Source organism: Sturnus vulgaris, chromosome 6 (assembly GCF_052056855.1).
Source record: "Sturnus vulgaris isolate bStuVul1 chromosome 6, bStuVul1.hap1, whole genome shotgun sequence".
Classification (NCBI taxonomy): Eukaryota; Metazoa; Chordata; class Aves; order Passeriformes; family Sturnidae; genus Sturnus; species Sturnus vulgaris.
The window spans coordinates 15,358,617-15,385,772 of record NC_142248.1 but is presented as its reverse complement, the minus strand read 5'-3'; the positions used below and the strand labels follow the sequence as shown (position 1 = coordinate 15,385,772).

Genomic DNA, 27,156 nt, shown 5'->3' with positions numbered 1-27,156 from the left:
AAAAACAATAACAACAACAAACAAAACAAAACAAAACAAACAAACAAACAAACATCAAAAAACCCAAAAGAAACCCTCCAAAACCCCCCCAAAAACCTGAATACTTGTACAGGTTGTGAACTCTGCTTGATTTTATTTCTTAAATTGTTTTGTCACTTAATCAGGATTAGGAGCAACACTGGATGACTCTCATTTTCTGAGAAATACACAGGACACAGAATGGTTGAAGCACAGGGAAAACAGTCCAGTGAAGTTTGTGTGCTTTGCAAAAGCCATGGGAGTAATAGATGAATTTTAGGTTTGGTGCTATTCATTGTTTCCATCGTTGCTCTAGAAGTAAATAGAAACTCACTGCTGACAAAATATGCAGGTATTGGGAAGCCTGGTAGAATGGCAATGATGAGGGGAAAACATTTATATAGGGCAGGAAAGATCATCTTCATGTTCAAGCAAAAAGCCTTTTACTACAGCCAAATGCAAAATTATGCAAGTGGGAACCAGATAGGACATTAGGAGATGTGTAATCAGAAACTCTACCCTGGAAAGAACAGCATTCTGAAAAGGATCAGGATCATCAGAGTATGGAGCAGTTTCACTCCAGTGAGATACTGTGGTAAAAAGGGTGAAATCAATCCTTGCATGCATAAACATGGGAATAGTGAGTACCAGTACCAGGTTGCTGTTCTTCCCCTTTGTGGCACTCATTAGACTAATCATATGCAGGATATTTATTTTCAAAGGCTGCTGAAAAGCTGGGGAAGATGCAAAGGGAGCTTGGTAATTATTCAGGATCTACAGAAAATGCCTTATTGTAGAAACCTTTCAGTGCTCAGCCTATCTGACTTACAGAAAAGGAATTGATTTATGGCTTGATTAATGAATTGGTACTGTTGGAGGCATAAAAATCTAGCAGGAAAGGGCTCTGAGCAGACTAAGTTATACTGAGGACTGAGTGGAGGAACTATTAAGTCAGACAAATTCAAATGAAGAATGAGACACAGAAAATGATTAACCACTAGAACAAGATAATGTGGTGAATTCTTCATCTCCTTATGTCTTCATCAAAATTTTTTATTGGCCTACAGCCGACTGCAAATTGTCAAGAATGAGTTGTAGCTTTTAATACTGGAATATACCAAGAAAATTAATGGTCTATAATAGCTAAGAGGTCATTCTAGGTGATTGTATTGCTGAAATCCCTTAGATTGTAGAAGATATAAATATTTATTTGTTATTACGATTATGTCAAGAAGCAGTAGATAAACATGCAATGTTTTCTTTGTTTGGACCTTTAAGTGCTATAATTTAATGATGACAAAATGAATTTAAGTTGCCAAGATAACTGATGATGGAAACCGGAGGACTGTAAAAGTCCATTACTGATTTTCTCTCTTTAGGTATTCCAGTATATGGTTCCTTTATCAGGTGGATTAGCATAATACAAAGGAAATAAAATTTGAATTTATTTCTCTTTCTTGGTTACTCTGTATAGAAATGTCCTTGGCTGTGACATGCACCTAAGTAACCTGGCCTCATCTCAGAAGTTTTCATTATTCAAAAAGTTCCTGGACTGTGGAATGTTTTGGGCAGCTCATTGTAGATATTTGAAATATGGAAATAGAGAGTTAAACCACGCTTTTTATCTATGAATCAATTTATGTATTCCTTTGATATATCCACTCTCCACATAATTTCAAATCTCAGAGGAACACTTTTTCAATTTCCTTCCTATTATGTAATTTCTCTCAACCATCTTCATTTATCTTTGTTTTTACATTGTAACTCTTGTTTTTTCCATCGCTTCCCCTTATCCATTCCCCTCTGATCCCTGGTTTATTATCACTACTTGACTGATGTTTGAGAAATGTATTGTAAGTGACTTGGAGCAGACACTTGTCATTTTACTGTTGATTGGAGCACTTTGCACATGTCGCATCATATAAATAAAAACTACTGTTCCAAAAATATTCAGTGTCTCAGTTATGTTTTGCAGTATAATATGTAATAGAGACACTTTATGAAAAAGATTTATTTATTATAATTATCCCATCTCCGGTATTGACATTCAAAAGCATTTTAGGTAAATCACGTGTGATCTCTCTTCTCTGTCTCAGCTCCTTAGCTAGCTCAGAGTTTCAAGACGTGTCAGTGAAGTGCTAGCATCAGGTTGTTTGCCATTCTAGAAACTCTTCAAATGTAACACCTCTTCATTTATCCTGTTTTCCACTGGCTTGTCTCAAAGCCTTCTAGCAAAGGAAATGTGTTCCCTCTTTTACAGCTGGGGAAATAAGAAAAACAGAGAGGTGAATTTGAGGGCATTGGGAAGGCCTGAAGCACATCTGTGAGTACAACCCAAGCCTCCAGTCTCCTGCCATTTTTAATGGGAAACACATCTCCCCCAAACAGATTATTGGATCAAGTTGTACTGGACATGTGCAGGTTTGTAAAATGGCTTGCCTCTCCCCAAAACTATGTTTGCATTTTGCTGAACCTGGCAAAATTAGAGAAAACAGGGCTGCTGCCAAACCCTTAAGGTTCTGTAATTTCCATGTATATAATATTGGCTTTTCTTCTGCCCTTGAATCTAGAATAGAAACCATGAAGCATTCTTTTTACTTATTGTCATTAAAAATTCAAGCAAATACAGGCCAACTTAGTCAGACATCAGTCACAACCCAGGTAAACCTTGCCTGCTGCTTGTCCTAGAAATCTCAGGCTGCTCTGTTCCAAAGGACCTGTCTGGCATCTAATCCACACAAAGACAAAGGTGGCAGAAGGTAGTGGAGGACACATTCTCTGCTGAGAAATTTTTCTGTCAGTTCAAAGAGGTGATCCCAGAACATCCCAGAGGAAACTCACAAGCTTTGACAGTCTCTATGAAATAATGTGTTACTAACATCTTTTCCCACGGATACCTTGAATAGGAACACCCATGGAGAGAGCCTTCCTAAACAGGGAAATGCTTTGCTGCATGGCACTTTGGTCACATCTCTTAGAAGTAAAAATTTCCTATTTGCAGTGCTTAGTTTCAGAGCCAAGCTCTTACAAAAAAAAAAGCATAGCAAGTATCTATTACAGAAAAATGCTTTGAAAGAAAGAAAAGCTGATACTAATGTAAACTTTACTATTATCATCTACATCTAAAGGAAGGAAAATGTTCTGAGTAAGGAAATTACTTCAGCAATCCCAGAGAGAAAGCCTAGAGTTTTCAAAAAGCTCTGACTTCCTTAGGGATTGCTGTCTAGCCTTCAATGTTTTGAAGCTGATCCCAAGGACAGCACCTTACTACAGAGACTGGCACAGGCACCACTGGAAGAACAAACATTTTAGTGGCTTCAATTTTGTGCACAGATAAGTTAAGAACTTTCATGGACTCAACTTCTGCCTCTATCCCTTTGTGAATCAAGTACTTTCTCAGGAGTGCTGAATATGGGGCTAGTGTGTGAGCCATAGAAAAAACCCAAGTCCCTGACACAAGCAAAAGAAAGAGAGGAGCCATCACTCCAGGGAGTCTCCTCCAGCTTGGAGGAACTATGTTTGAAAATTTCCTTTATGTTTTCTTCAAAAAACTCAGCAAATCCATGGCTTGTATTTTTTCTACCTGCACCATAAGGAAAAAGAGACAAAGCAAGCAATTTCCATGGTATTGCATGAAGACTTATGCAAGCTGATCTGAGACAGTACATGACTTGTGGTATTCTTCAAAATCCACTTCCTGCTTCAGTATTTGAATAACATTTATCACCACAGTGGCTGGGGCCAGAAAAAAAAAAATTAGTTCCTTCTTTAATTTCCTTTTCAAGCCTAAAGATTACTCTTTGTTCCTCAGTCAGAGAAGCCCATGTTTTGCATGTACATCCATGGGTGGTTATTAAATAAACATAGAGCATCTACTCTTTATTCTATACACACAGGCAGATGAAATTCCCAATTTCCAATTTGGGGACCTCCTCAGGAAAAAAGGAGAGAAAAAGCCACATTTCCCCAGGGAGGGAAAAACCCAGACTCCATCTTGATAGGTTTTATACAATTGTGATGAAATTTTTCATGATAGATGTTTCCTTCAAAGCACTGGCTGGGCTGTGTAGAGAATTGGGAGTGTTATAAGGTGAGATTTGAATTTCATTTGCTGCAGAAACCATTAGCGTGTAGAAAGTGAATCAAGAAATTAGGCTAAAGATGACTAAATAAGCCCAGTGGTTAAACCCTGCTCTGGAAATATGGATCCCATTCCTCATTAGTTCCTAAGCAATATCAGACAACCCATTTGGACTAAACAGGTAAGACTAATTTCCAGTCTTCTTTTTGAAGACCAGGACTGGATTTACACAGGGATGAGTATCCACTGGATTAAATTGGAATTTAAATATAAGGAGCCATATAAAACTAAATTCTCTGGGGAAAAGAGATGCTATGAATCTCAAATTTAGGATTCTTTTTAACTGAAATATGTCTGAATTTCTAAGCCCAGTCTGCAGAGCAAGATCTTACCTCACTGGGAATTACTACAGTGGCAGTGATATTTGTGAGGTACTCAGATACCAGTGTAACGACCACACTAAATTGTTCCTGAAGACATAAGTCATTCTTTCTTTTCTTTCCTTTGGTGTAACAATGTGCAACAAATAAAACACAAATTATAGTGAGGGATTAAGCTCTGCCTATGACAGAATGGATGAGTGAGGAACCAGCTTGGGTATTATTGCACTGCACTCCTTACCATGTCCAGATACAGGAGTATAGCAGCAGATGAATATGATTATGCCACTTTCCAAGATGTTTCCATACAGTTAGGTGTTATTCTGGACCCAAATGAAGAAACCCTTCAGACAGGCTGGTGCAGAAACATCTGAACTGGTTTTGGGGCACACACATTGGATCAGGTATTATATATGATCTATGCTATTTCAGAAAAAAGGCAACATGCACATGAAGGGATAATGAGACTATTAATAAGATCAGCTGCATTCCCTGTGCCTGTTTACAAGTGGTTGCAGAGAGACTAGAGAACCCTTATGTCACCACAAACTCTTTTCAACTTGAACCCAGCTTCCTGAGCACAATGCTGGATGCTCTTCAGAGAATGGTGCTTGCTCCCAGCACCAGGCCTTGGAGAGCTCAAGCTTCATCGTGAATGCCTGACAAAAGGGCAGTTCTAGAAAACGTCTTGCCTTTTTCCCAGCCTTCATCCTACTCCCACTTTCACTGTATTATAATCTCGACTTATTTTTTTTTCTCTTCCTTTACTAGTTCAGGCTGAAAGAATCAAGGCTGAACAGAATAGTAACAGCTCTTCTAGACCAGCTAATTCAGCTAGGGAAAGCTGAACAAGCTTCCAGGTGTACAGCACCACCATCAGGTGCTTGCTCTGACATTTCTCCCTCCTGTCTGTCCCCTCAACACAGTACAGTGTCTTCATTCCCCTCACCCTGCTTCGTTGTCTCCTTCTTCCTTTCTTCTCATTCTGGGAGCCCTCTCCTTTATCCTTACGTCCTCCGTCCTCTCTCTGCATGATGTGACTAAACAGGAAAATACAGATTTATGTATTCTCTACACGTGCTTCTCATTTTTTCTGATCCATCTTTGGCTGTTGATTTCTCCTTCTTGTAGGTGAGTATCTCTCAGCTCTCTTCTTCCTTTCTCTTTGACCTTTCCTCTGCTCCTTCTAAGGCATTCTCTTTTCTCATGCTGTGAAACATTCATGCTGTCTCAAACTGTGAAATGATCTCTCTCATGCTCTCTTGACTATATCTCTAGCATGGTCCTCAGTGCTTTCTAAAGAATGCTATTGCACAATAAATACATAAGCATTGCTTCAGGCTGCTATCTTCTCAAACTGCCTAATTGGATATGGTTTTTTAATCTTAGAACATCAAAGATGCCTTAGCTATTTTACCATTTTCCTTCTCAGCTCTGTTGAAATTTATATAAAGCAATTGTGGGTTTCTTAATCCAGCTTGAGGTCACCAGCACACACAGCGCTGCCCTAGCTTGCACAGCTCGGTTACCGAGGTACAGCTAGCTGTGCATTATTTTCCATTTCCCCTTTAAAACGCTCCATCTTTCTGCATCTCCATCTCTCTCAGCGAGATTGTGCAATCAGGTGACTCGGTGACAGGCTGGTTTGCTGCATTGTGGCATCCTCGGAGCAGCGACAGAGGTTTGTACACAGAGCTCCCCGGGCGAGCGCAGAGGGAACGGCAGGCAGCAGCCCGGGCACTCCGGGTTTAGGCAGAGCTGTCCATGCACGGCGCCTTCGGTGTGTGCAGCGTCTGCTGGACCTGCAGGGCTGGCAATGAAGGAGCAGCCTCTCCAGAGAACACCTGCCTTTAACAGAGTCACTGCTGCCAGACATCTTGAGAATCCTTCATTATAATTGCTTCAGGGCCTGCACAGATCCGATGTTGTCTCATTATTGGGACTATTTATTATTGAAACCAGAAATGCTGAGTCATTAAACAGGGGTCATAAAAACATCCTTATTTTGCTAAAAGCATTAGCTCATCATTTCGGGTACTACAGAGGGTAGGAAAGACCAGGAATCCTTGTGCCTGTGGGAAAGAAAATGTGTTATGCATCAGAGGCCTGGGAAGATTAGACAAGAGCCCTAAGTCAGTAACCCATTAGCAAAAGCAAGGTGCTGGTTAAAGACAGGTCTCTGGGCTCAAGATCAATTGCCATTTCTGCGTGTGTGTCACTTCAGGTTACAATTTTATCCCGGATTATGTTAATGTCTCTCTCTGTAAAGGGACAGAACTAAAAACCTCGCTCACTTTTTTTTCTGAAGACTGTAAGGCACTTCAGAGGCACTAGCCAGCTACACCTAACTGCAGGGAGCTGCTGTTACCTCTGTTTCTTCAGGGGGAAGCCAGAGGTACGGAGAGGGCATTTGTTTGCTTGCAAGCCCTGGTTCAGGACTGCACTTTCCTGATTTCTCATGCCAAAGAAAGGCATTGTTTTCCTGTGTTCTTGTGCTGCCGACGAGTTAATGTAGCCAGAGAATGGATTTTAATTTATTTTTACTACCTATGCTTCAAATTTATTTTCTTACTATTCTTCCTTGGGCAGTTTTCTGAATCTGGACAGATCCTTCTGGGTGTAAAAACACATTTTTCAGAGATTATATTTCCCTATTTTAATACTGAAGCTGCAGACAAATACACTTCCTTTGATAGCTGTGTTCGATTTCCTGCACTGCAGGGATGTCCTGTCAGCGTCCAGATCCAACAACAGGCACATGGGGGTTACATCCCTCAGCTGATGGTGTGTGTGTGTTTATTTGTTTTTGTTACGGATTTCTTTGGAAGAGTAAACACCAAGAACTCATACCGCAGGCTCGCCAGCCAAGGCACACTGTGCCACTTCGTGTTCCTGGCCGGAGCCAACACTCCGGCCGTTTGGGTAGGGCAGGGTGCTCCCGGCGCTCACCTGAGCACTCACCGGCCCGGTCCGCTTCTCGGGGGAACCAGGTCCCTCCCTGGGGCTGCCGCGTTCGGCTCCGCGCCCCGCGGTGGCCCCGGGAGGGCTCCCCCGCCTGCGGGCCGGGGGAAGCGGTGCAGGGCGGCGGGAGGACGCGGGGCCGGCAGTGCGAGGCAGTGCGGAAAGAGTTAAGGGAAGGTGGCGGGGCAGGCTGGCTGTCGGGAGCGAGCATGTGCAGATTGAAACCGCATCCATGCTACGGGCGAGTGTCACTGGCACACTTCACCTCCCGCCGGCCGCGGGGCACCCATGGACACCGGTGAGGACACGAGCCGCGGCAGGGCGGGGGGGCCGAGCGGCGGCACCGGGAGCTGCCCGCGGCCGCTGCCCTCACGGCCGCCCCGCCGGGGGTGCGCGCGGCCCGCGGCGGCCTCCCCGCAGCCGAGCGGAGCGGGGGATGCGCTGCCCGGGGCGGAGGGCGGGGATGGCGCCCGGCGCCGTTGCTTTCGCTTTCTGGCGGCGGGAGGGCCGTGCCGCCCCGCCGGGCGGGTGCCGGCCGGAGCGAGACAAAGGCGGGCGGCCGAGAGAGCGGCAGCTTCCCCGCCAGCGGCGGGCCCCGCGGGGACACCGGGCACCGGTGTGTCGCCCCCTCCCGGGGAGCGGCGCAGCCCCCGCGGGCCGGGCCCCGCCGCCCCCCGCGGCTCCTCGGGGCGGCAGCGCCGGCGTGTCCGGGGCGTTCTGCTCGGGAGCTCCCGACCCCGGCCGCGAAGTTTCCGGGGCTCTGGGAAAGCGCGGTGGAAGGGTTGTTGAAATCGGAGCTGCTTTTCACGGGACAGTGGGCACCCTCCACCCTTTTTTTTTTTTTTTCTTTTCCCCCCCCACAAAAAAGGAGAGAAATGTCTCGAAACATTTTTTGTATTGATTCCTGTAAAACTTTATTCCAGGCAAGGGGAAATAGCTCTGAATGAGCCCAGCGTTTGCAGAGCAGAACTGGGAGGTGGGGGCTGGCTCTAGTCCGTTCAGTGACTTTTCTGCAACCTTGTGAATTACTCCTGTGTGTAAAGCCAGAGGTCAGGGATACAGATACTACAGTCAGCTGAAAATGAGAGTTTTTTAATTTATCTTTTTTTAAAAGAATTAAATTAGTCCCAAGATGTTTGCTCTTGTTCCATTTTTGGTATGGAAAAATATTCAGAATAACTGAATTTTTGCAAAATGGAAAATCTGATTCTTTCTATCCTCCATTCACTCATTTACTCTAGGGTTTTGCAAATTGTTTCTAGGATGCTTAGAAGCAGGGATGCTGGGGAGGCTGCCCTGCCCTGTTCATCTTAAGCGGGACCATTACACCGTGACTTCCTAGAGATCATTTAACATTGCTGGTCCAAAACTACTGGGGGATGTACAAACTTGTTAAGCCTCATAATTACACAGCAGGTGCAGTAAAACTGTGGTACGTGGAGTACTTTGTATTGTTCTCTGGCATTGTTTATTTGACAGGTTTTTTCCTGTTTTCTCTTATTTCTGAGGAAAAAAGCAGTCCCTGCAGGAGCTGATTTTTTTCACAGGCAAGGTGGTAACATCTCGGTGACTGCCCGAGCTGTGTGCATTGGGGATTTGCAAGAAGAACAGATTGCCCAATGAGCTCCATTCTGTGGTTTCCAGGAGCACAAACACATTAATGTATGTACAACATCAGTTAGAGATGGGGCTAGCTACTGTTAGGTGGTAAATAGGAAGTAATGAAAATAAAAATTACCGTAAATTATTAGGAAACAGAAAAGAAAGACTTACTGACATGGAATCCATAATGCCTGTAGGCACTTTCAGCCAGCACTGAGGAAAACTGTGTAGGAAATCCATAAGATACTCTTGTGTCCATGACTCATCCTGAAGGTTCTTCTTGAATCCCAGCACCTTGTCCCAGTGAGAAGGTGCGACTTCTTCCATGGAGAAATGTCAGTTTTCCTGTGTTAGGTGAATACACGCTCTCCTTGTATATATCTGAGAATTTCATACTTCTCTGTTGAGACTGCCACTGAAGAACATGGGTGTCTCCCTTTTGTAGAAGGGGAAACTGAGGTACAGGAACATGGCATTTCACAGGTCAAATTGAAACACAAGTCTTAACTTCAAATCGTTTGGTTTAACTAAAAGCTATAGCAGCTTCTTAAACAAAGCTCAGCTGCTAGAAGCAGCTGATTCAATGTGAAACATTCTGAGATGTTCTGATCACAGGTGTATTGAAAAGCCTGGTAGAAAGGAAATGGAGAGACAAGCAGAAGTTGAGGTAGGGCTGCTTGTTACTGCATAACTTCTTGCTGAGGCTCTGGCAGCATTTGTAGGCTTGGTCAGTATTGCTGTTCTCACTCTACAGAAGGCTGATGGTGGAGGCAGAAAACAAGCTGCTTCCTTGGAGGGTTCAAACCTTGGAGTTCTTGTGGCAAGAGTCCATGGCAGCATACCAAAGTGGTAAAGGGGGTCTAAAACAAGAGGTATGGATAGCACAGATGTGTGAGTTGAGGGTAACCTAGATCTCTGCATCCATATGGAAATGGTACCTGGTAGTGGGGACTCTGCAGTTTTCCTGACAATGTCATAGTATGATGTGATGCCAAACAGGGAAAGGCAAATTTAACCTTGAAGGGAGATGCAGGTTTCTGGCTTAGAGTGTAAGGCAGGAAGAGGTTTTTGGATAAGGTGATGAACTCGACAGCATATGGAGTCTTTTAAGATATCTTTTTACAATCTGTTCTTTATTCAGCATCTTTTAGATGTTCTAGGGAGTGAAGATGTAGGGATCCCTTTGGCCTTCTAATTTATGGATTTTCTTATTTCCACACATCAAGAAATGGGGAGAGGAGTTGTTTTCCAGCATTGTAAGTGTGCTTTTAATACCTGTCTGCTTGGTTAAGACAATAACTGTCCTTGGATCGGTTGTTTCAGGGCTGCTGGCATGCTCTGCATTGTGTCCAGGAGGGGAGTTTGTTCTCATGGTGTAATTAGTCAGATGAATTTAATTTCTGCCTCCTTCCAAACCGTTAGAGATGAACTGCAGTTGGGGACTGAGCATGCCAGGAAGAAGAAGGTCTGGAGGGGGAATGCGGGGGAGGGGAGGAGACTGTGCACTCTTCCTGAATTGTTGGGGGAACCCCCAGCTTTTTGCTATCATCACATGCTTTGGTATCCTCAGAATTGTATTTGTTACAGAGTCTGGGGCCAGGCTTTGTAGGTTTCTCGTTTTTCTGCAGCATGGGATCGGTGCCTCCCGTACTAAGCATCATCTCTGTGAGTCTTGTTTGAAGAGTCCTTTACAAGTTTTGGAGTTGCCTCGCTGGCTGTGGTGTGCTTTCTTGTGCTCCTTGTTCATGATATGCATGTCTATTCTCCTTAGACTAAAGAACTTCTGTCTTTATCCAAGTTGTTGAGCTGTGTTGCAAGAAACTGCATGAAATTTTAATAAAATGATCTGCAGGAGATTTGACTAGGTTTTAGGCAAAAGAGTCCTTTCTGTTAAGCTGTCTGTTTCTCCTTTTTAAAAAGGAGAAAATATATTGAGGAGGCTTAAAGAATGGTAGTGTGGAGGAGACCTTGTTCTGATGGTGAAATCATAGAAGTAATGGAAAATTGTGTGGTTGCAAATTGTACCTTAGGATTCTTTGTTTCTGGATTGCCTTCAACAAATGCCATGTTTAAGAAAATGAAATTAAGTTGTGTTTTGTTTATTTTTTCAGTCTCAGACAGCCTGCTATTAAGTGGTAAGAGGAGAGGTAACAACGTGGCTAATTAAAGGGCAGCAGTGCTTCATTCCTTAGGGCTAATTATTCTCTAGAAAATGGGTCAATTACTTAAAGAAATTGTTTGCCAGCCCGAGGTAGGAAAAGCCTTTATTCCCACTCCTCACCATCCTTTTGTGGGAAGCACTTCCTACCTCCATAGCAGTTGCAGTACCGTTAAGCTTTCAGATGCCAGAGCCGTGTCCTTCAGATGGGAAAATGGCACCTGAGCAAACTTATATGTGGTCACTTCTGTCCTGTGTGTTCCTGTGTACCTGCAGATGAGGCAGTGTCCAGTGGTGTTCTTGGGTTGTTTCTGTAGTGAAAGAAATGAGGTTGAACAATACAAGTGGGGGTTCTGTTTCAAAACAAAATTTGCTTGATCTGAAAGGTGTGAAGAAGTATGGTGTATTTCCTTACTTCTTTTGGGAGAAGTTTGATCATCTAGTTAGCTAATGTTTTCCAACATAAAAGATATTGCCTGCTTATGGCTTGCTTGGTACAAGTTTGTGAACAATCCCTTCTCAGATCTGCTTCCTGTATGTGTTTTAGTATTCTCTGGTGGCTTTGTCACCTGACAATGCTGCTTGTTTTAGCTCTGCAGGCTCAGTACAGACTGGGTGAGGGAGCAGAGGGCTGGTTAGCCATTACATCAGAAACGAACTGGTCTGCTTTTCACATTTCTGTTATGATATGTGAGGCAGGAGCATCCAGATGGTTCTTGAGTTCTTCAATAAGGTAGCTGTGCAGGCGACAACAAAAAGTCTTGAAAGAAAGCCAAACTGGGCAAAGGCTTTGGCTCTGCAGGAGCAGATTACCAACATCTGTGCCAATTCAGAACAACGCTCTCTTTCTGGTTAGTCAGAACACTACATTCCTGGTTGTAAATGATACACCCAATAATGTCTACTGTGAGCCAGAGCTTATGCACCTTGCAATCCAGCTAAAATGAGTGTAAAAGGCTTTGCAGGTGCATGCTGCTCGTTATCATGTCCTCAGAGGCGAAATAAAAGCTAGACTGCTTTAGAGATTTGTTGGTAGGCATATCTGAATGAGCATACCTATCAGTTACTAGGTCAGAGGTGTCTAATCATTGCATAAAAGAGGGAAGTGTTTTATGTTACCCTTTGTTTTGTTCTGGATTTTTGTTGGTTTCAGTGCACAAGAGTTCACCACAACCTTATTTCAAAACTCCCCCGCCCTCACATGCTTCTGTCAAAGCTGGATTAAATGGCTGAGGGAATCTTCCCTACCACAAATGCTGTCTTGCTTTCATTGCATAAGATCCAAGCATTAGTAGTCACTAGGTGTGTTGATAGCATAGTGTAGTGAAGCTGCTATTTGACTTCTTCCTTGCTGGATCTTTGCTCTCAGGTGTGCCATTCATTGGATGTAGCCTGTATGAAGAACTTCTGGGGAGCACCTCTCTGTCCTGTTTTCATGATTCTACTGGGAGCATGACAAAGTACTTCTGAAGGGGGGAGCTCTCTCTTTAGTATGGGTAGCTCTAGCATAGTGCTATGTGTACTGCCAAGTGCCTTCTGGGGATGGGGAGTCTGTTTTGTTTTTATTTCTTTCATCCAGAATACATGCACAGGTGATGATCCAATTCATTTGGCTCCACCAGCCTAATCTGGACCGAGAAATCTTGGCTGGGGCTGTGTCTATGCAGGGCTCTAGGTAGTCATTCCTCTCTGCTTGCAGCAGTGTTCCTGATAATAGTGGTATATTTGGCTGTTTCCTTTCCTGCTAACTGACCTAGCAAGGCTGGACTTGCTTAACCCATGGAACATTTTGAGCCACGTATTTTCTTTGTATTTTGTGTCAGCAGAGGCTTATGGTAAGGATGCTTCAGGTAAGTTCTAGAAGAAGAGTTATTTATTTTTGTAATTTCTGGCGTTTTTAAGATGTATAGTTTCCCCTAGTGGTATGGTAGATACCATGTGATTTGGTTTATTTTGATCCAGCAGTTCTTTCCAAGGCACACCTCACAATTAAGCTTTTAAGTGGAAGTGGACTTGTACAGGAGCTTCAGGATGCGGGGCACAGTTTATGAAAATGCTTGAATGTCTTACTAGGGAGAGAAGAGCTGCTGTAAAGGTAATGTAATGATTCCTTAGCAATATTGAGCTTGGCTGCTGTTTCTTTCAGTTTTCCTTTGCTGCTTAATACTTTACCATGGAGATGAGATACTTTCCAAGCCATCAGCCTCAGTCACTTGAGCTGACAGAGGTTAGCATGGTATTAGGAGTGCACTGAGTAGCTAAGCCATTTCCTGTGCAGTGGAATACTAAGGTGCATATAGAAAGAAGGCAATTCATTGTTATATTATGTTGTCTTATACAAAAGGTCAACTTCTAGAATCCAGGTCCTTCTCTTAGATAGTTCCTCCAAGTTGGGGTATGCTGCTGTGTGTGTGGACCAGTAGGAGTAGGTTTTTTGTTTCATTTTTTATTTGCCCAGCTACGTATTAGGCATAGAAAGTGGGAAAATGTCCCATTCTGATGTGAGAAATGTAGTTTCCTTGGTTTGAGAAACAAGGACTGGACAATGATATGACAATGATGAACATTTGCTATTCTTAAGGACCATGGCTTAGCAACGTTTGGAGTACTAAAAAGCTGTAAGTGCTAACACCAGCACTTCCACTGCATCTTTCATTTGAGAATCTCTCTGTTCTTAATGAATTTTCAGTGTGTCTCTGTGAGGCTGGTATTATTAGTGTCATTTTGCAGACAAGTAGATAAAGTAAAATGCTTGTATAAGCACATTCAGCAAGCCAGGAAAAGCAGGAATAAAATTCAGGAATACTAATATTTCAACCTGGTTTTGAGCTACTATCTTGTACTTTTTTCCAGAAAAGAAAGATATGAATTTTGGTAGCTTTCCTGCTTCCATCCTCCTCTTTTTTTTTCCCCACTGGGTTAGGCTGCATAAAAGCAGACATTATTATGCAACATATCTAAGTGTGCATGTGATACTTGAAAAAATGGTAATCAGATAAGTTGCCAGGCAACAGTACCCTGCCTTCAATTACCAAAAAGCCAGTGAGTGTGCTTTCATGATATAACATGGGTTCTGTACTTCTTCGTAAAGAAAGTGTAGGTGGAGTTTTGTAAGAATTGCTCTTTTTAAACTCATCTCCTGCTTAATCTGCCATGTTGTGAGGTCAGATTTGACTCCAGTTTTAGAGAAAAGTATTCACCAAACCTGAAATCACTAACAGCGGAGTTAGATGAGCTTTCAAAGATAATAAACGGTATGTGAGCTTATATGAGTAAATAACCATTCTCTGCAATGGGTCTGTGAGTGTTTGATGGTTCAACAGCTTAACAACAAGTAGGTCAGAGCTCATCCTTGAAATGAAATGAAAATTAAGAAAATGGGTGAAAGGTTTATGTTAAAAGGTAGATGACAGGCGTACATGGCAAGCTGTGAGAAGTATTAAAACACTCACAGTGGCCCCTTGGCCCAAAAATACTGAGAGCCATGGTAATTTATGAAAATAGGAATGTAAATCCAGCTGGTTCATTTTCATTGCCTTAGCAGAAGCAGAATGGAAGGAACATAAGCAAGGATGAGTGTACACAGATGAAAAAGTGATAGTCTAATAATGGAAAAGAGCATGAGGGAATTCAGTTGTGTGTTTGAAACCTGAGTTTAATTTCTTTTTCAAAGATACTGCAAGATAACAACAACAACAACAAATAAAGACTCTTGGAAGTTATTTAAATGCATTTTTTGTTTTGGCAATAAATAGCTACAGAAGCATTTGCAGAGACTGTAGTTGTGTGGGAATGCAGGCATCTGCCCAAGCCTCTTTAGCTGTTGGGTGGTGGCACGGCTTTTAGAAGAAATCTGAAACTCTAGAACTCTAATGTGCTTCTCAGGGCTTTGTCAGAGATTTTCAGTGGAGATAAGGGACCCACCTAGATATATCTGGGAAAGGATGTACATAACCTTGAAATCACTTATTTTCCTCAGGTAACTGCAGGTTGTTTCTTTATAGAGTTGGTTTTCCAATTATTCTTTTTGTTGTTCTGGAAGGAGCAGAAGGCATTTTCATTTCAGGAGATGAGGGACTGTGTCCTATGTGTCCCTCTGCAGTATTTTAGTCTAGTGCAGGAACAGGTTCAGAAGTCCTCATCAAGAGACATGGTGGGACTTCAGTTAAAAGGGAAATCTGCATCATCCTCTGTTAAAGTCCTGCCAAAACAGGGGGAGTTTCTGAGAAGACATACTCACTTTCTGTTTCCAAATTTGGCACTTTCTTCCCAGGAGAATCTCAGATAAGTCACGGAGCAATGTTGTGACTTGATTTTTCTGTTGCACATCTTATCACCGTTTAGTTGCATGGACCTGAGCTTTCTTTGTTGAGAACTGTAGGAATAATGAAGGGATGTAAATACTAAAATAGATAATTGAAGGAACGCACAACTAACCACTTTCTAGTTAGGAATTTGCTTTCCTTTTTGTTTGCTTTTCTTTGTATTCTCATTTGATGAGCAGTACTGCTAGATTATGCTCACGTGCAGTCCCCAGCCTGCTGACACCAGGAATGTGTCAGAGGAACAGAGAAGGAAGTGCTGTTTTGGGAAGTCTGAGATTTTAGTTTTAAACTATTTTTGTATATGCATGTGGATGTTCACACTACTCTTAACTGGTTTTTTTTGTTTGATTTACCCTTACTACAAACGCTACACATTTTTAAACATTAGTATTTTGACACAGAAAGCCCATTTATATACAAAACAAAAACCAAATCCCCTCTTCTGAACAGTTTAAGCTTTGTATTAATTGTGTGATCCTTAAGGTCAAACCTTCAGCTCTACTGCTCTGCTCACATGTATAATGCAGATTTTCTTCAGTGAGTGTTTTCTTTCAAGCATAGATACATTTGTAACCAAAGGTATAGTTTCTCCAGCACTTTGAGTTCAAAGTAATGAAGTATTTGTGAAAAGGAGCTTCTTCCTGCTGAGCTGTATGCTGTGAGCCAAAATCTGAGGGATGATGATGCAGCTGAAAACTAGCAGGCTTTAGGGTAGCGTGGGGTGGCATTCAGAGGGCTGGTGAGTTCCTTGGTCTGGTTGCAGGTGCAGCCCCATGGGTGGCCTGAGCCTGGTGCCAGGGAGAGGGATGGACTGAGCAGGCTATGTTGTCCTAAAGTTAGTTTGGCTTGAAGCCTTTTGTAATGTTCATGTTTCTGCATTAAGGAGTTGGGAGTGTGTTGCAGTTGCTTATTTTGTATGATTTTGTTCCTCGGTCTTTTACATATCAAATAATAGACAAGTAAGTCTGACTACGTAAAAAGCATTCTCAGTGTTCTTGTGATTCTAGGGAAATGCCTTTTGAAATTTAGTTTGCATATGTCTGATAAATAGTTCAGTAGAAATCTGTGGCAAGTATTCAACTGTGGCAAACTGCATATAAGAAAATGGGTTACATGCAAATAATTTTTAGGAACCTTGATGTGACAACAAGTTATACCAAAGCTAGACAACAAACAAATTCTTTCCCAGTCTGATATACAAATATGTAGCTAGTAAAATAGCAACTATTTCTCATTATAAGAGAGACTCCAAAGTAGATGCAAGCTTCAGGGCATAGGGAGAAGGTGCTAGATGTCTCTCAATAATATCCATATTACATTGATTTAATTAGTGGGTTTATGCTATTCACTGCTCCATTAATCTTGTTGGGAAGATTTTTTGGGGAGAGGATTAGTTATTTAACATGCACTTTTAATTGGAGTGGTTTTTGTAGTTCAGTGTCATCTAAATAAAAACAGTGTAGGTTTGTTTTGTTCTGTTTATTAAGGAAAACATGTCTCTCAAATTCCTCTTGATTTCTGATGTTCAGAAGTCCTGAGATGTATTAGAAAACGTGAAGAACCTATTTGTTACGCTGTATGACACATAAATATCCTTGCTTTAATTTCTTCATATGCAATTAATCCAGAAAAATGCTATGTATACACAATCCCTTGGGTTGTAAGATCTGTGAGGCTGATGTAAATAAGGTGTTGGGTACTTGCCTGTTGAAGCTGTCACCTTGAGGCATCCTAAATGTCAGCATTCGAAGATGGGAGCCCCAGCTCATGGATTCCACTTGCTTGGATCATGCAGCTGTGCTGCCTGAGCCCAACAGGGAGGTAAAAGGCAGTCAGATCACTGGAGCAGGACTGCCAGTGTCCCCAGGAACAGGTTGGGGTGATGGGTGGGTGGCAGTGCCAAGGGTCTGCTTACATGAAGGCCACATGCTGTCCTGGAATGGGGAAGAGAGAAGAAAAGTGTGGTGATTGGAGAAGTGAGGACGAGAGGAGGTTGAGGAAGATAAGGAGGAAATGTTAGGAGAGATAGGATGGAGGTGGAAAGGTGTCAGCAGCGAAGCTTACTTAAAAAATTGAGACATTGATGGGAAAATAAAGGTAAAGCAATTTCTGGTAGACTCTCCAAGGGTTCACTGAGTCCTCGGCTGAGATGGTAGCAGTGAACCTTTGGTCACTGACTCCAGTGAAGTTGCTCTGTGTGTTTGCTGTGGCTGAGATCCAGGAGGACAGTGCAGAGCAGCAAGGCTCAGCCTCACCCAAGGAGAGGCAGCTGTCAGGGTGCCGCCCTGGGCAAGGGGCAGGTACAGCTGCTGTGTGGGGGCTCTGAAGAAGTCAGTTCTTCCAGGGCCCAATGTACAGGAGCTAAGCTATCCATACACATAGCTCATTCAGTGTTTAAAACCTCTCTTGCATTGTGCTGTATTAAGATTAAAAGGTACTTTTTGTTTTAGGAAGGCTGTCTGGTTGCTGTAGTAGCTGTTGTTCACACACACCTGGGCTGAAAACGACTGGCATCTGAAACTCTTTGGACTTGCTGGAGGCAGCCTAGTCTACCTGCGGATGTTGTGAATTAGGAGCTGGCCAAAGAGTGGGAGAGCTCCAGGATCCCTCCCCGGAAAAGGTAAGGTCTGGAGGTTAAAACTGGTGGGACTGCACTTGTAGACCAGAAAAACACAGCAGTTGTTGGAGTACAGAGCTGACTGCATTGTAGATGGGACCTCTGAAATTTAAATATGTAGAGTGCAAAGTTATTTCCATAGGTTTAAACCTCAAGTTGTTTTCTGGAGGTGTAAGATTGCCATTTGCACACATCACCCTTGATTTCTGTCTGCTGTGAGTCACATCATTCTGATTGCTTGTACTTTATGCAGCCAAACTTTTCAGTGTTATTGTCTCTTTAAAACCTCACACTCTGATAGCCTTAGGCAGTTAAAACAATCAGGACAGTGGAGCAGTATCTCTGAGCTAAACCAGAGCAGTAGGTAAAGAGCAGAGAGTTGCTCTCTCCTGTGAAAGCACAGGTGTGAGTCGGATGATGAGGAATCTATTCCTGGCCCTAACAAGCAGTGCAGTCTCTGCACCTGATTCACCAGTGTGTTACTCTACTAATCTTCTTAGCCTCATCTTGTCACTCCTTTATGCTGTGGCAATCAGTTACACTTCCACAGAGTGCATGCAAAATGCTATCAATTTGGAAGGGTTATTTATATCCCGGAGCAAAAGTTTATATTGATTCTGGTTAGTGGGGTGGACACTGTGGGACCAGAACAATTGCCAGACCCTGCAGCATTTTTGACACGCTCTTTGTGTCTGCAGTATGTGGCATGGTTCAGGCTACAGTATTGTTTTCCTTATTGTAGATGGGTAGGTTGCACACAGTACTTTAGCTGGGAACTCACTTTGAATATGTAGATGTTCCATGTATAAACTTCAGGTACATGTAGCACCATCATCCCTCAGTCTGTCCTGTCTCCGCTGTCTCATTACCCTTTCCTAGTTGTAGTGCCCAGGAGATCCTATGTTGGGTTATTGTCCCACTCCTCTGGGTATTCTTGCTGATAGACCCCTGATCTTCTCTGAGACTGGGGAACAGACACAGTCAGATGCTGAAGGAAAGCAGTAGACTTAATTGTGGCAATGCTAACAGTGTGGATAAGCAGGGTCAGTTCCTGCCCAGAGCTCCAGCTGTGATTTTGCTGCCCATTGTGTAACTGATTACAGGGCTTCAGTTGGTCACCAAGTGTCGTCTATTGAGTGACAAAGTCCAGACTAGTGCTGGAATGTTATAGCAAAGCAAGTGTCAGCATCTTCCTGAGAAAGCAGCTGGTGGTGGACTGAGCTTTGTATGAGTCCGGCTGTTATGTCAGTGATGCAGCCATGAGTATTTCTGAAGCTGTGTCTGGCAAGTGCTCTGGTGTGTGCTACTATTGCTGCAAGTAGAGCAAATGCTGCTTCTTGCCTGTCCTCAAGAACCATCGAATGTAGGAAAGTCTCCTATTACTGTTAAAACAAAAACCGAGCACCGTATGGGCACAAGAAAACATAGATCCATTGGCAGCAGAACAAGACCATGAATAATTTATTCCTCCAATGCCTCCTGTAGGTTCCATCCACTCAGGCTGTTCAGGATGCTGTCTGTTGGAGATGCAGGTAGATCTGTTTTCAAAGCTGTGGGGACAAGACCCTGCAGACTGTGATCACCACTCTTGAGCTTATCCTTCGTTAAACTGGCTTGGGCATTGTTGTGACATCCTTGAGGACACAGAAGTAACCTCTTATCATCCCTTGGGCTGTTGGTAAGAATACTTGTAACACCAATGAACTTGGGACACATCTGCTAATACCAGCCTGGAACTGTCTGTGAGGTGAGGGGCAGTGAGTTAGGAGCAAGATGGAAGCCCTGGCTGCTCTGGTCCATTTTGCAAAAGGGAGGTGGAAGAGCTGCATCTTTTGTGTAGCACTGCTTTGTTTTTCATAAGAGAACTTAGACTGTCAGTTTGTTCCTAGCCCCCTGAGAAGCCAAAATGTGCTCTGTTAAAAGTTCCCTGAGCCCAGGCAGGATTTCTCTGTCCATGCAGAGTGCTCTAGTGAAGATGAATGTATTTAAATGGCTGCTTGGGAACATCTGTAACACATAGTTTTTCTCAGCTCATTTACTATTAGGCATTTGTCTATGCAATGGTTGTCAGCTGGCAGTTGAATTCCAGAGGCACTGAAGACTTACAGAGCTGCAGAGGCTCAATTCTTCTCCAACTCTTCTTGAACTGCTGTGGGCTCAGGTAAGAGGTGCCCACTGTGAGAGAAGTTATTGCTGAAGGTTTGTTCAGAGGCTGTTCTTCAGCATAAAATGTACATACTTAGATGCAGAGGGGTTTTAACGTTTTTTTTTTTTTTTGCTTCTCACTGGTTAGTATGAAGATTCCTTCAGCCATTTTGCATACCCAGGCTGCACTGTTCATGCCATATTTCAGATTTTTGAGCATTTTCCCCATTTTCCCTTCTGCATCTCTCAGAGTTGCTCTTGGCTATCAGGCTTTTGCTGAGATGGATTCTGATTTTTAGTGTGGAAAAAGCTACCTGTAACTAGCAACAGTTGTAGAAATAATGGTCTTAAAGCAGAAGTTCAGCCTTTGCATTTATAGCTGTCTTGTAATGTGCCTTACTGCATTTTGAGAGCACTTCAAATGTTCTTAAAGAGCTTCTTGGAGAGGAAGGGAATGTTACTTCTGTCAAAACAAGACACTGTAGCTTGTGTTCAGAACAGTTTTCAGCTTCCTATTATGTCAGCCAGCTGGATATGCTCTAGAGTGAGTCACCTTTGGAGTTGTCCTAGTCCAGATGCTGAGGGAAACTGTGGAGGCTAAGATAAAATCCCAGACTGCATTTGAAGAGTCCTCACTAAAAAAAGTGGTGGAAGCATGCTCAGGGGAATGACTGCCCTGCTGGGTTTAGAGGCTGGCTAGGTTTCACAAAGAGAGCTATCAAGAAAGAAAGGGTTGCTTCTGAAGAAACTAAAATGTATTTGTCATCCTATGGCCTGGACCAAAGTGAAAAGGCGATAAACTGGAAACATACCTTTTTTTGTTTGTTTTTTATCAGTGAAAGACAAACAGAGCATGCAATGGATTTGTGGTTTCCATAGTGATGTAGCTATGGAAGCTTTTGTGCAGCTGAGCTTTGCCCTCGCTGCAATCACACTTGAAAGCTATGAGTGTTCAGCTTTCCTGCCAGGGAAATGTAAGTATGTATCAAACATGGAACTGGCTGAAAATGCAGCTGCATTTTCATGAATTGTTATGTTTGCTATGTTACCCGAATATGTGGATGTTTAGAAGCTCAGCTCATTTCTCCTTTATCTGTTCTGCATTGGAGCAGTGCATCCAACTATATTGATACCACAGTTCTTGCTGCACCAGGCAGTGATATATTGACCTCTGTCCTTTATTTCTGTCATCTGTATATACACACACATCCTACAACACTGGTGCCCGTGACTGTAGCCACACTGATTTCAAGCATGCATTGGTCAGGAAATGTATGTGTAACTCTTTCGGGTCACACTAGCTGGCCAAACACCACCCTGTGAAACTTGACAGGTGAAAACTTCATGTTGTTCATAGGCACCAACTCACTTGTCCCTGTATCTGACATTAAATCATGCTTTATTTTAATGGGCATTTTGGGAGTGTTTTAATAGTCAAAATACACGCAATACAACAAACTCCTTGGGGAATTTTTGCATGTGGGGAGAGCTGTTTCTGACTGTGAAGGGTTGATTAATTCTGGCTTTCAAAACAGGTTGGAGGTGGAATTTTTCAGCACCTCAGTGATGAGATTACCAGTGGGTCCTAGAGGCAGGAAAATGCTCGATGTGAATGTTGTATGCACACATCAAGCAATTATGCACGTTAGTCCTGCACACACACTTTCATTGTCCACGGACATTTGTGCCTCATCTTCTTTTTTACTTGTATTGCTGCTGCTGCTGGATGCTTTCTTGCTGTCTCCCTGAACAAATCTGCCTTACCTTCAGCATTTGTTTTGCTTGTCTAATGGATGTAATGGGTCATCTGTTCCCTTTAAAGAAAGGAATGTTAATTATTTTCAGAAGGCTAATTAGGTTGCTAATGAGAAACTCTACTGCAGAAATATTTCCTTTAATTACTCACTCATAAGTGCTGTACAGAGGAGGTTATTGAATATGCTGTTAAATACAAATGCTTGTATCTGGCTTAAAGATGCACCTTCAGGCTCCCTGAAAGAAATATTTTGGTAAACTTGGGAATCCATGTGACAGATGACTGAGCAAATGAGACTGGTGCTAAGAGCTGCCTAGTTGTGCAGCCTTTTTGACTGCACCTCAGTTTGGCACTTCTGCAAGTGACTGGATGCAGTTGCTCTTCGTATTTCAGTTTTCCTAATGACTTTTGTCGGTATAGGTAACTATTTGTGCTACCTGCCAGCCCAATCTGTAATTAGATGCAGCCCTTACACCAAAAAGTTTAGCCTAATCAGCCAGATGGCAGTCGGAGGCACAGAGAGATGGAGTGACATGTCCAAGGTGACATTGCAGATCATGGCAAACCTAGTAACAAAGCAGAGGTTTTATCAGTCCTGTGTTAGTTCACTGCACGGTTTGCCCCATGTGCCCCTCTTAGGGCCAGCATAGCTCATTATAAGACTTGCATCATTTTGCATATTGCTTCATGAGGCAGCACAGCTGCTCAACAGCCCCATTTCTGTAGCCACCTTGGCACTGACTTAGGATGGTCCTTTTTCTTCTCCATCTGAGTCCTGTCTTCTGCTTGCTTCACTTCCTTGTTGTAGTGATACCAAAATTGGACAGAAAATAAACTTTCTAACACAATTTGAAATATTAGAAAGCAGGCATTCTTTATTACAGTGCTGGACACTTTCAGAGATCTCTCTAATCAAATGTATGTCGTGAAACTTTACCACAGGGTATTTATTTCATCATGATTATACACATTCATTACAATGTACTTCCTAACTAATACATAAACATCACTTTCCCTCGAACTTGCATTCATCTGCCTCCTACTGGAAGGCCTTTTATGGTCCTGGAGAGTCATCTAAAGAAGTCTCTGGTTGTAGTTACTGAGTGCCCCAATATGACCATTCCTTGAACTTCTCTTTGGTCTTGCATGTTGCTTCTTTTTACATAACTTGCCAAAATTCCTAGGTACATTCCTAATTTTCTGTTTATTCACTGGTTCCAGCTACATTTATAATCCTGTGTGTATACTTTTGCATTCTTTTATCTTTTTTTGTTAGTCTTTAAGTTCTATCTAGCAACTTCAGGGGAACTGAACATCTTTTATTCTTTGTATTATCTATCAGTCTCAATGCCTTTGGAAAAGCTACTGTAGTGTAGTGGATATTTTAGTTTTAGTACTCCCAAGATGAAAGTTGGAGTGGATCTCTAACATCCCCTGCTATTTGACTGCTGAGCCTTCATGCAACTCCATAGAAGAGCTTCATTTTTTTTCAGCATCCTCTAATGTCCAGTCTGCTCTTAGCCAGACTCTTGGAACTTTTTACATGCCATGGCTGTACTAGGGAAACAGATGTACACTGCTAAAACTTTTATCTGTTTGCCACACATGCAGCACTGCCTTGGCTGAGGCACAGTCATTTAAAAGTTCACTTTGCATATGTAATATATAAGTTAACTTTGCATATCTTGACAGCTGTGGGAGCTCTCAGAGACAGTAAAGATACATTGAAGCAAGTTGCTTAGCTGCAGTGTAATCTGGCTTCTAAGTTAGTACAAGCTTGTGCAAAACAAGCACACTTGAAAATGTTAACACTTTGAACACCTTGGCATTGCTATGAACTGTTTAGCAGATAATGCTGTTTGGTCTATATGCTATTGGATGGGTTTGTTGTTGTATGTGTCAAGACTAGTTGTATTATGGAATGATATTTAGGTTGTTTTAGCAAGAGACAAAAACTTACATTCTTTCTCATTCTACCAACTGTGTATTGCTTAGTATCTAGTGATTGTCATAGAAGTCCTAGTATGCTGCAGGTTTCTGTACATCTAAAAAGGAATGGATAGCTGACCAGAGTGTGTGTCTCCAGGACTGCCAATAGTGGATGCACAATTCAGGCATGAAAATGACAACTCTTAAACATCTTACATAAGCATGGACAAGAAAACATATGGTGCCTCTTTGGTTCTATTTGCTGTGGGTCAACTGATGCTCTGTTTGTTGAACAGATTTTAAAGATTGTTTAAAAAGAATTTAAGGTTTGGGACTTTTGAAGAGGTTTATTTCTGGTGTCCAGTATGAGCAGAATCAAACCATTTTACTTTAAACTGAAGATTTTTTCCAGTCTTAATACAAGACAGCTCACAACACACAGATGAGAACTGGCATCTTTGTTAAACTGGCATTTTGCCCAGAGGCATGAGATGCCTATTCTTGCCCAGAAGAAAAGCAAGATAAAGAAAAAAAATCTGGTTTGATAAGACCTGATATTATCCTATGTAACCTCAAGTATTTCACAGAGGTGAATAAATCAGTATTGTATATGCTTTAAGCACCTCTAAGTAGGTACTGGAAAGATGCAGGAAAGGTAGCATAAGGAATGATCAAACTCTACTTTTGTCTTCAGAATGTGCCCATTTCTAGCTGCCTTCACAGGCTCTAGTAAATACAAATGGGAGCCTGTAGGGAAACAAAGCTTATGAGGGACCTTGGTTAAGTCCCTCCCAACCCAAACTTTTCTGAGATTCTCTTATTCTTGTCTCTCTGGTCTAAATACAAAAGCACAATTACATAGTAGCTAGGTAAAGCCTTAGGTTACAGCTCAGTGGAAGGAAGACAGTTGAATTATCCATCCATTGAAAAGCCTCTACTGCCTGTGGATGAGGCTCCAGGATTGCAGTTTTGCCTCCTTGCTGCAGAGGATCACACGGCCGTAGCTGTTTTCTTTTCTGCTTGTTTGCCAGGCCCCATGGGGAAACTGAGTCTTTCCAACCAGGTGCAGAGTGCAGTAAACTTCCTCTGACAAGCTGACAGAAATTGGTGGAAGCTCAGTACTTTGCAAACAGAGAAACTATGTGTAGGAGGTATCAGGAACAAACTGGGCCTCATGGCTGGGAAATTGTGGTCTTACCATTGCTCTTCCAGTTTTAGCTGAGGGTGTCCTGTGTTTCACAGCAGTCAACTACTACTGCCATGAGACTTCAAAAATAAGCCTCTTCTGGAAACCAGGTGAAGTCTGTTCAGCTCAATATTCCCTTTTCTAAGGAGAGGTGGTAGGTTTTACTGAGTCAGCTGATATTGAGAGGAAGGTGGAAGTGGGCCAGTAAATTAGACACACTCAGGCCATCTTTGGGCTTGAAGTTGTTTGAAGTTGAGTATCGTGTTTCTGTCTCTGATCTGACCAAAGTAGTAAGATCAAAGTTACTGAAAACATAGTCTGAATCTGCAGTACCTAATTCTTCCTGGCATGAGCATTTTCTTGTGGAGCCTGCAATGGGCTCCATGAAAGGTAAATTCCTGGACTTCAGGCATTTAGAATATTCTGAAGAAGCCCTGTGCACATACATACAGATTCTTCTGTCTTAAGGAACCCAAAGTGTTACATTTAGTTTGACTGATAAATACAGACAAAATTTGAAATTTTTTTCCAGTATTGGAGCAATGAATCTGCTGGTTTTATTGGGGAGCCTGTTCAGTAGGACACTGTCATTTGGACACACTGCAGTCACAAAAGGAAATGTGGAAGAAGGGTATAAACATAATATTAAATGGATCTATTTTCAGAGGGGCTCTGTAAAGGCTGAAGTGAGCACACTCTGTGAGGCTGTGATAAATGATTAGCAGGTTGAAGGTACAATAAATCCAGTAGTAGTGTTTGCAAAAGCTCACCTCAGCACAAAAATGAACACAGTCAGAAGAGGCAGATGTAAGGAAAAAGATCCATCCCCTTCAAGTAGAGGGGAAAAGAGGACAAATCAGCAAATAAAATAGGACAATATATGACGACATCTCTATATCTTTATCTATCTATACAGCTTTAGATAGAATTCAAATTTGTGTAGGTTGATTTAGCTTCATTAAAGCAGATATCTGTGGTCCAGTCCAAACTAGAGAACAGTCCAGTGTTCTGTGATTGGGAGAGAGGTAATAAGAAACTCAGAAACAGTAGGAAAAAAACCAAGGTGGCATCAGATCTAGTCTGAGGAGACAAGAAATGTTGTTATGACCCAGCTCCCTGGCTCATGAGCTGGAGTGCATGAAGCTGCAGCTGGGAGCACAGGTCTCACTTGGAAGAATAGTGCTGAGAAACACTACTGGAACAGTACCTTCATAAGTTGACTGATTAGAAGAGGAGGAAGCTGTAGGATGCAACTGCAAAAGCTTATGGACTAATTCTGAGTGAAGAAATTGATGGCTGAAGAGATAAGAGCTTCCTTGAATGGCAGGGAGAAATAAAATACCAGTTCTGCTTTGGCACAAAAGTTGAGTTATCCATTTTTTTTTAAGAGCTCCTGAGTGTACAACTTGGCACCTTTCAGAAGACTGAGTTTCAGTCACGTTTTCCTGTGGGAAAGCTCCTGTGCTTCCTTCTTGGGATACACGACATATAATCAAATGAATGACTTGAAGGAGAGTAATAACCAACTAAACATTAGAGGTTTATGGTGAATCTCATGCTTCAGGTTTACAAAAGAGAAAAATGACAAGTGTGCATAAAACATGAAGATGATGGTGTCTTTGTGACTGTAACTTGAATGCTAAGCGTTCTGATACCTTTAGGAAATAACAGTGCTAAAAATGTCAGCCTTCTTTTGCAAAGACATCAATAGGAATAGAAGTACCCAACACAGTGGGGGTGATATGTTTGCTGTGTAGGAACTAGGCCCTAAACCCCAAGGTTTTGTTGACTTGCTATTCAAAACAGAGAAATTTGACAATTTTATGAAGACAAATTTATCTAAGTGATGCTAAATTGAAATAAATCTGAATAATAAAGTACAAAACTCATCACTAATTTATTTGTGCATGCAATATGTTTGCACTGCTGCTTACGTACTTTGCAAACCAGTGACAGCATGATTAATACCCATGGTATGGTAATTGGTGGGCACTAGTG

The 27,156-nt window shown here is 42.3% G+C and overlaps 2 protein-coding genes across 4 annotated transcripts in view; both read left to right on the top strand.

The window, feature by feature from the left end:
- Positions 1–5,296: 5,296 nt before the first annotated feature.
- TMEM229B (transmembrane protein 229B) overlaps positions 5,297–27,156 on the top strand; it is a 34,641-nt gene continuing 12,781 nt past the window's right edge. Inside the window, exons 1-2 of one of the 3 annotated variants that reach the window (XM_088167117.1) lie at positions 5,297–5,610; positions 17,976–18,145. Coding sequence is in view for 1 of the 3 variants with exons in the window: in XM_088167116.1 (XP_088023242.1) it covers positions 7,729–7,738 (10 nt within the window). In the remaining 2 variants the exon portion in view is untranslated. Of the gene's footprint in view, positions 5,611–7,666; positions 7,739–17,975; positions 18,146–27,156 lie in introns of those variants that run through there. The other 2 variants (XM_014869422.2, XM_088167116.1) reach the window with 2 other exon arrangements.
- Positions 17,980–27,156, top strand: part of RAD51B (RAD51 paralog B) — a 391,466-nt gene continuing 382,289 nt past the window's right edge. The window contains exon 1 of the mRNA XM_088167114.1: positions 17,980–18,145. The gene's annotated coding sequence lies outside the window, so the exon portion shown is untranslated. The remainder of the gene's footprint in view (positions 18,146–27,156) is intronic.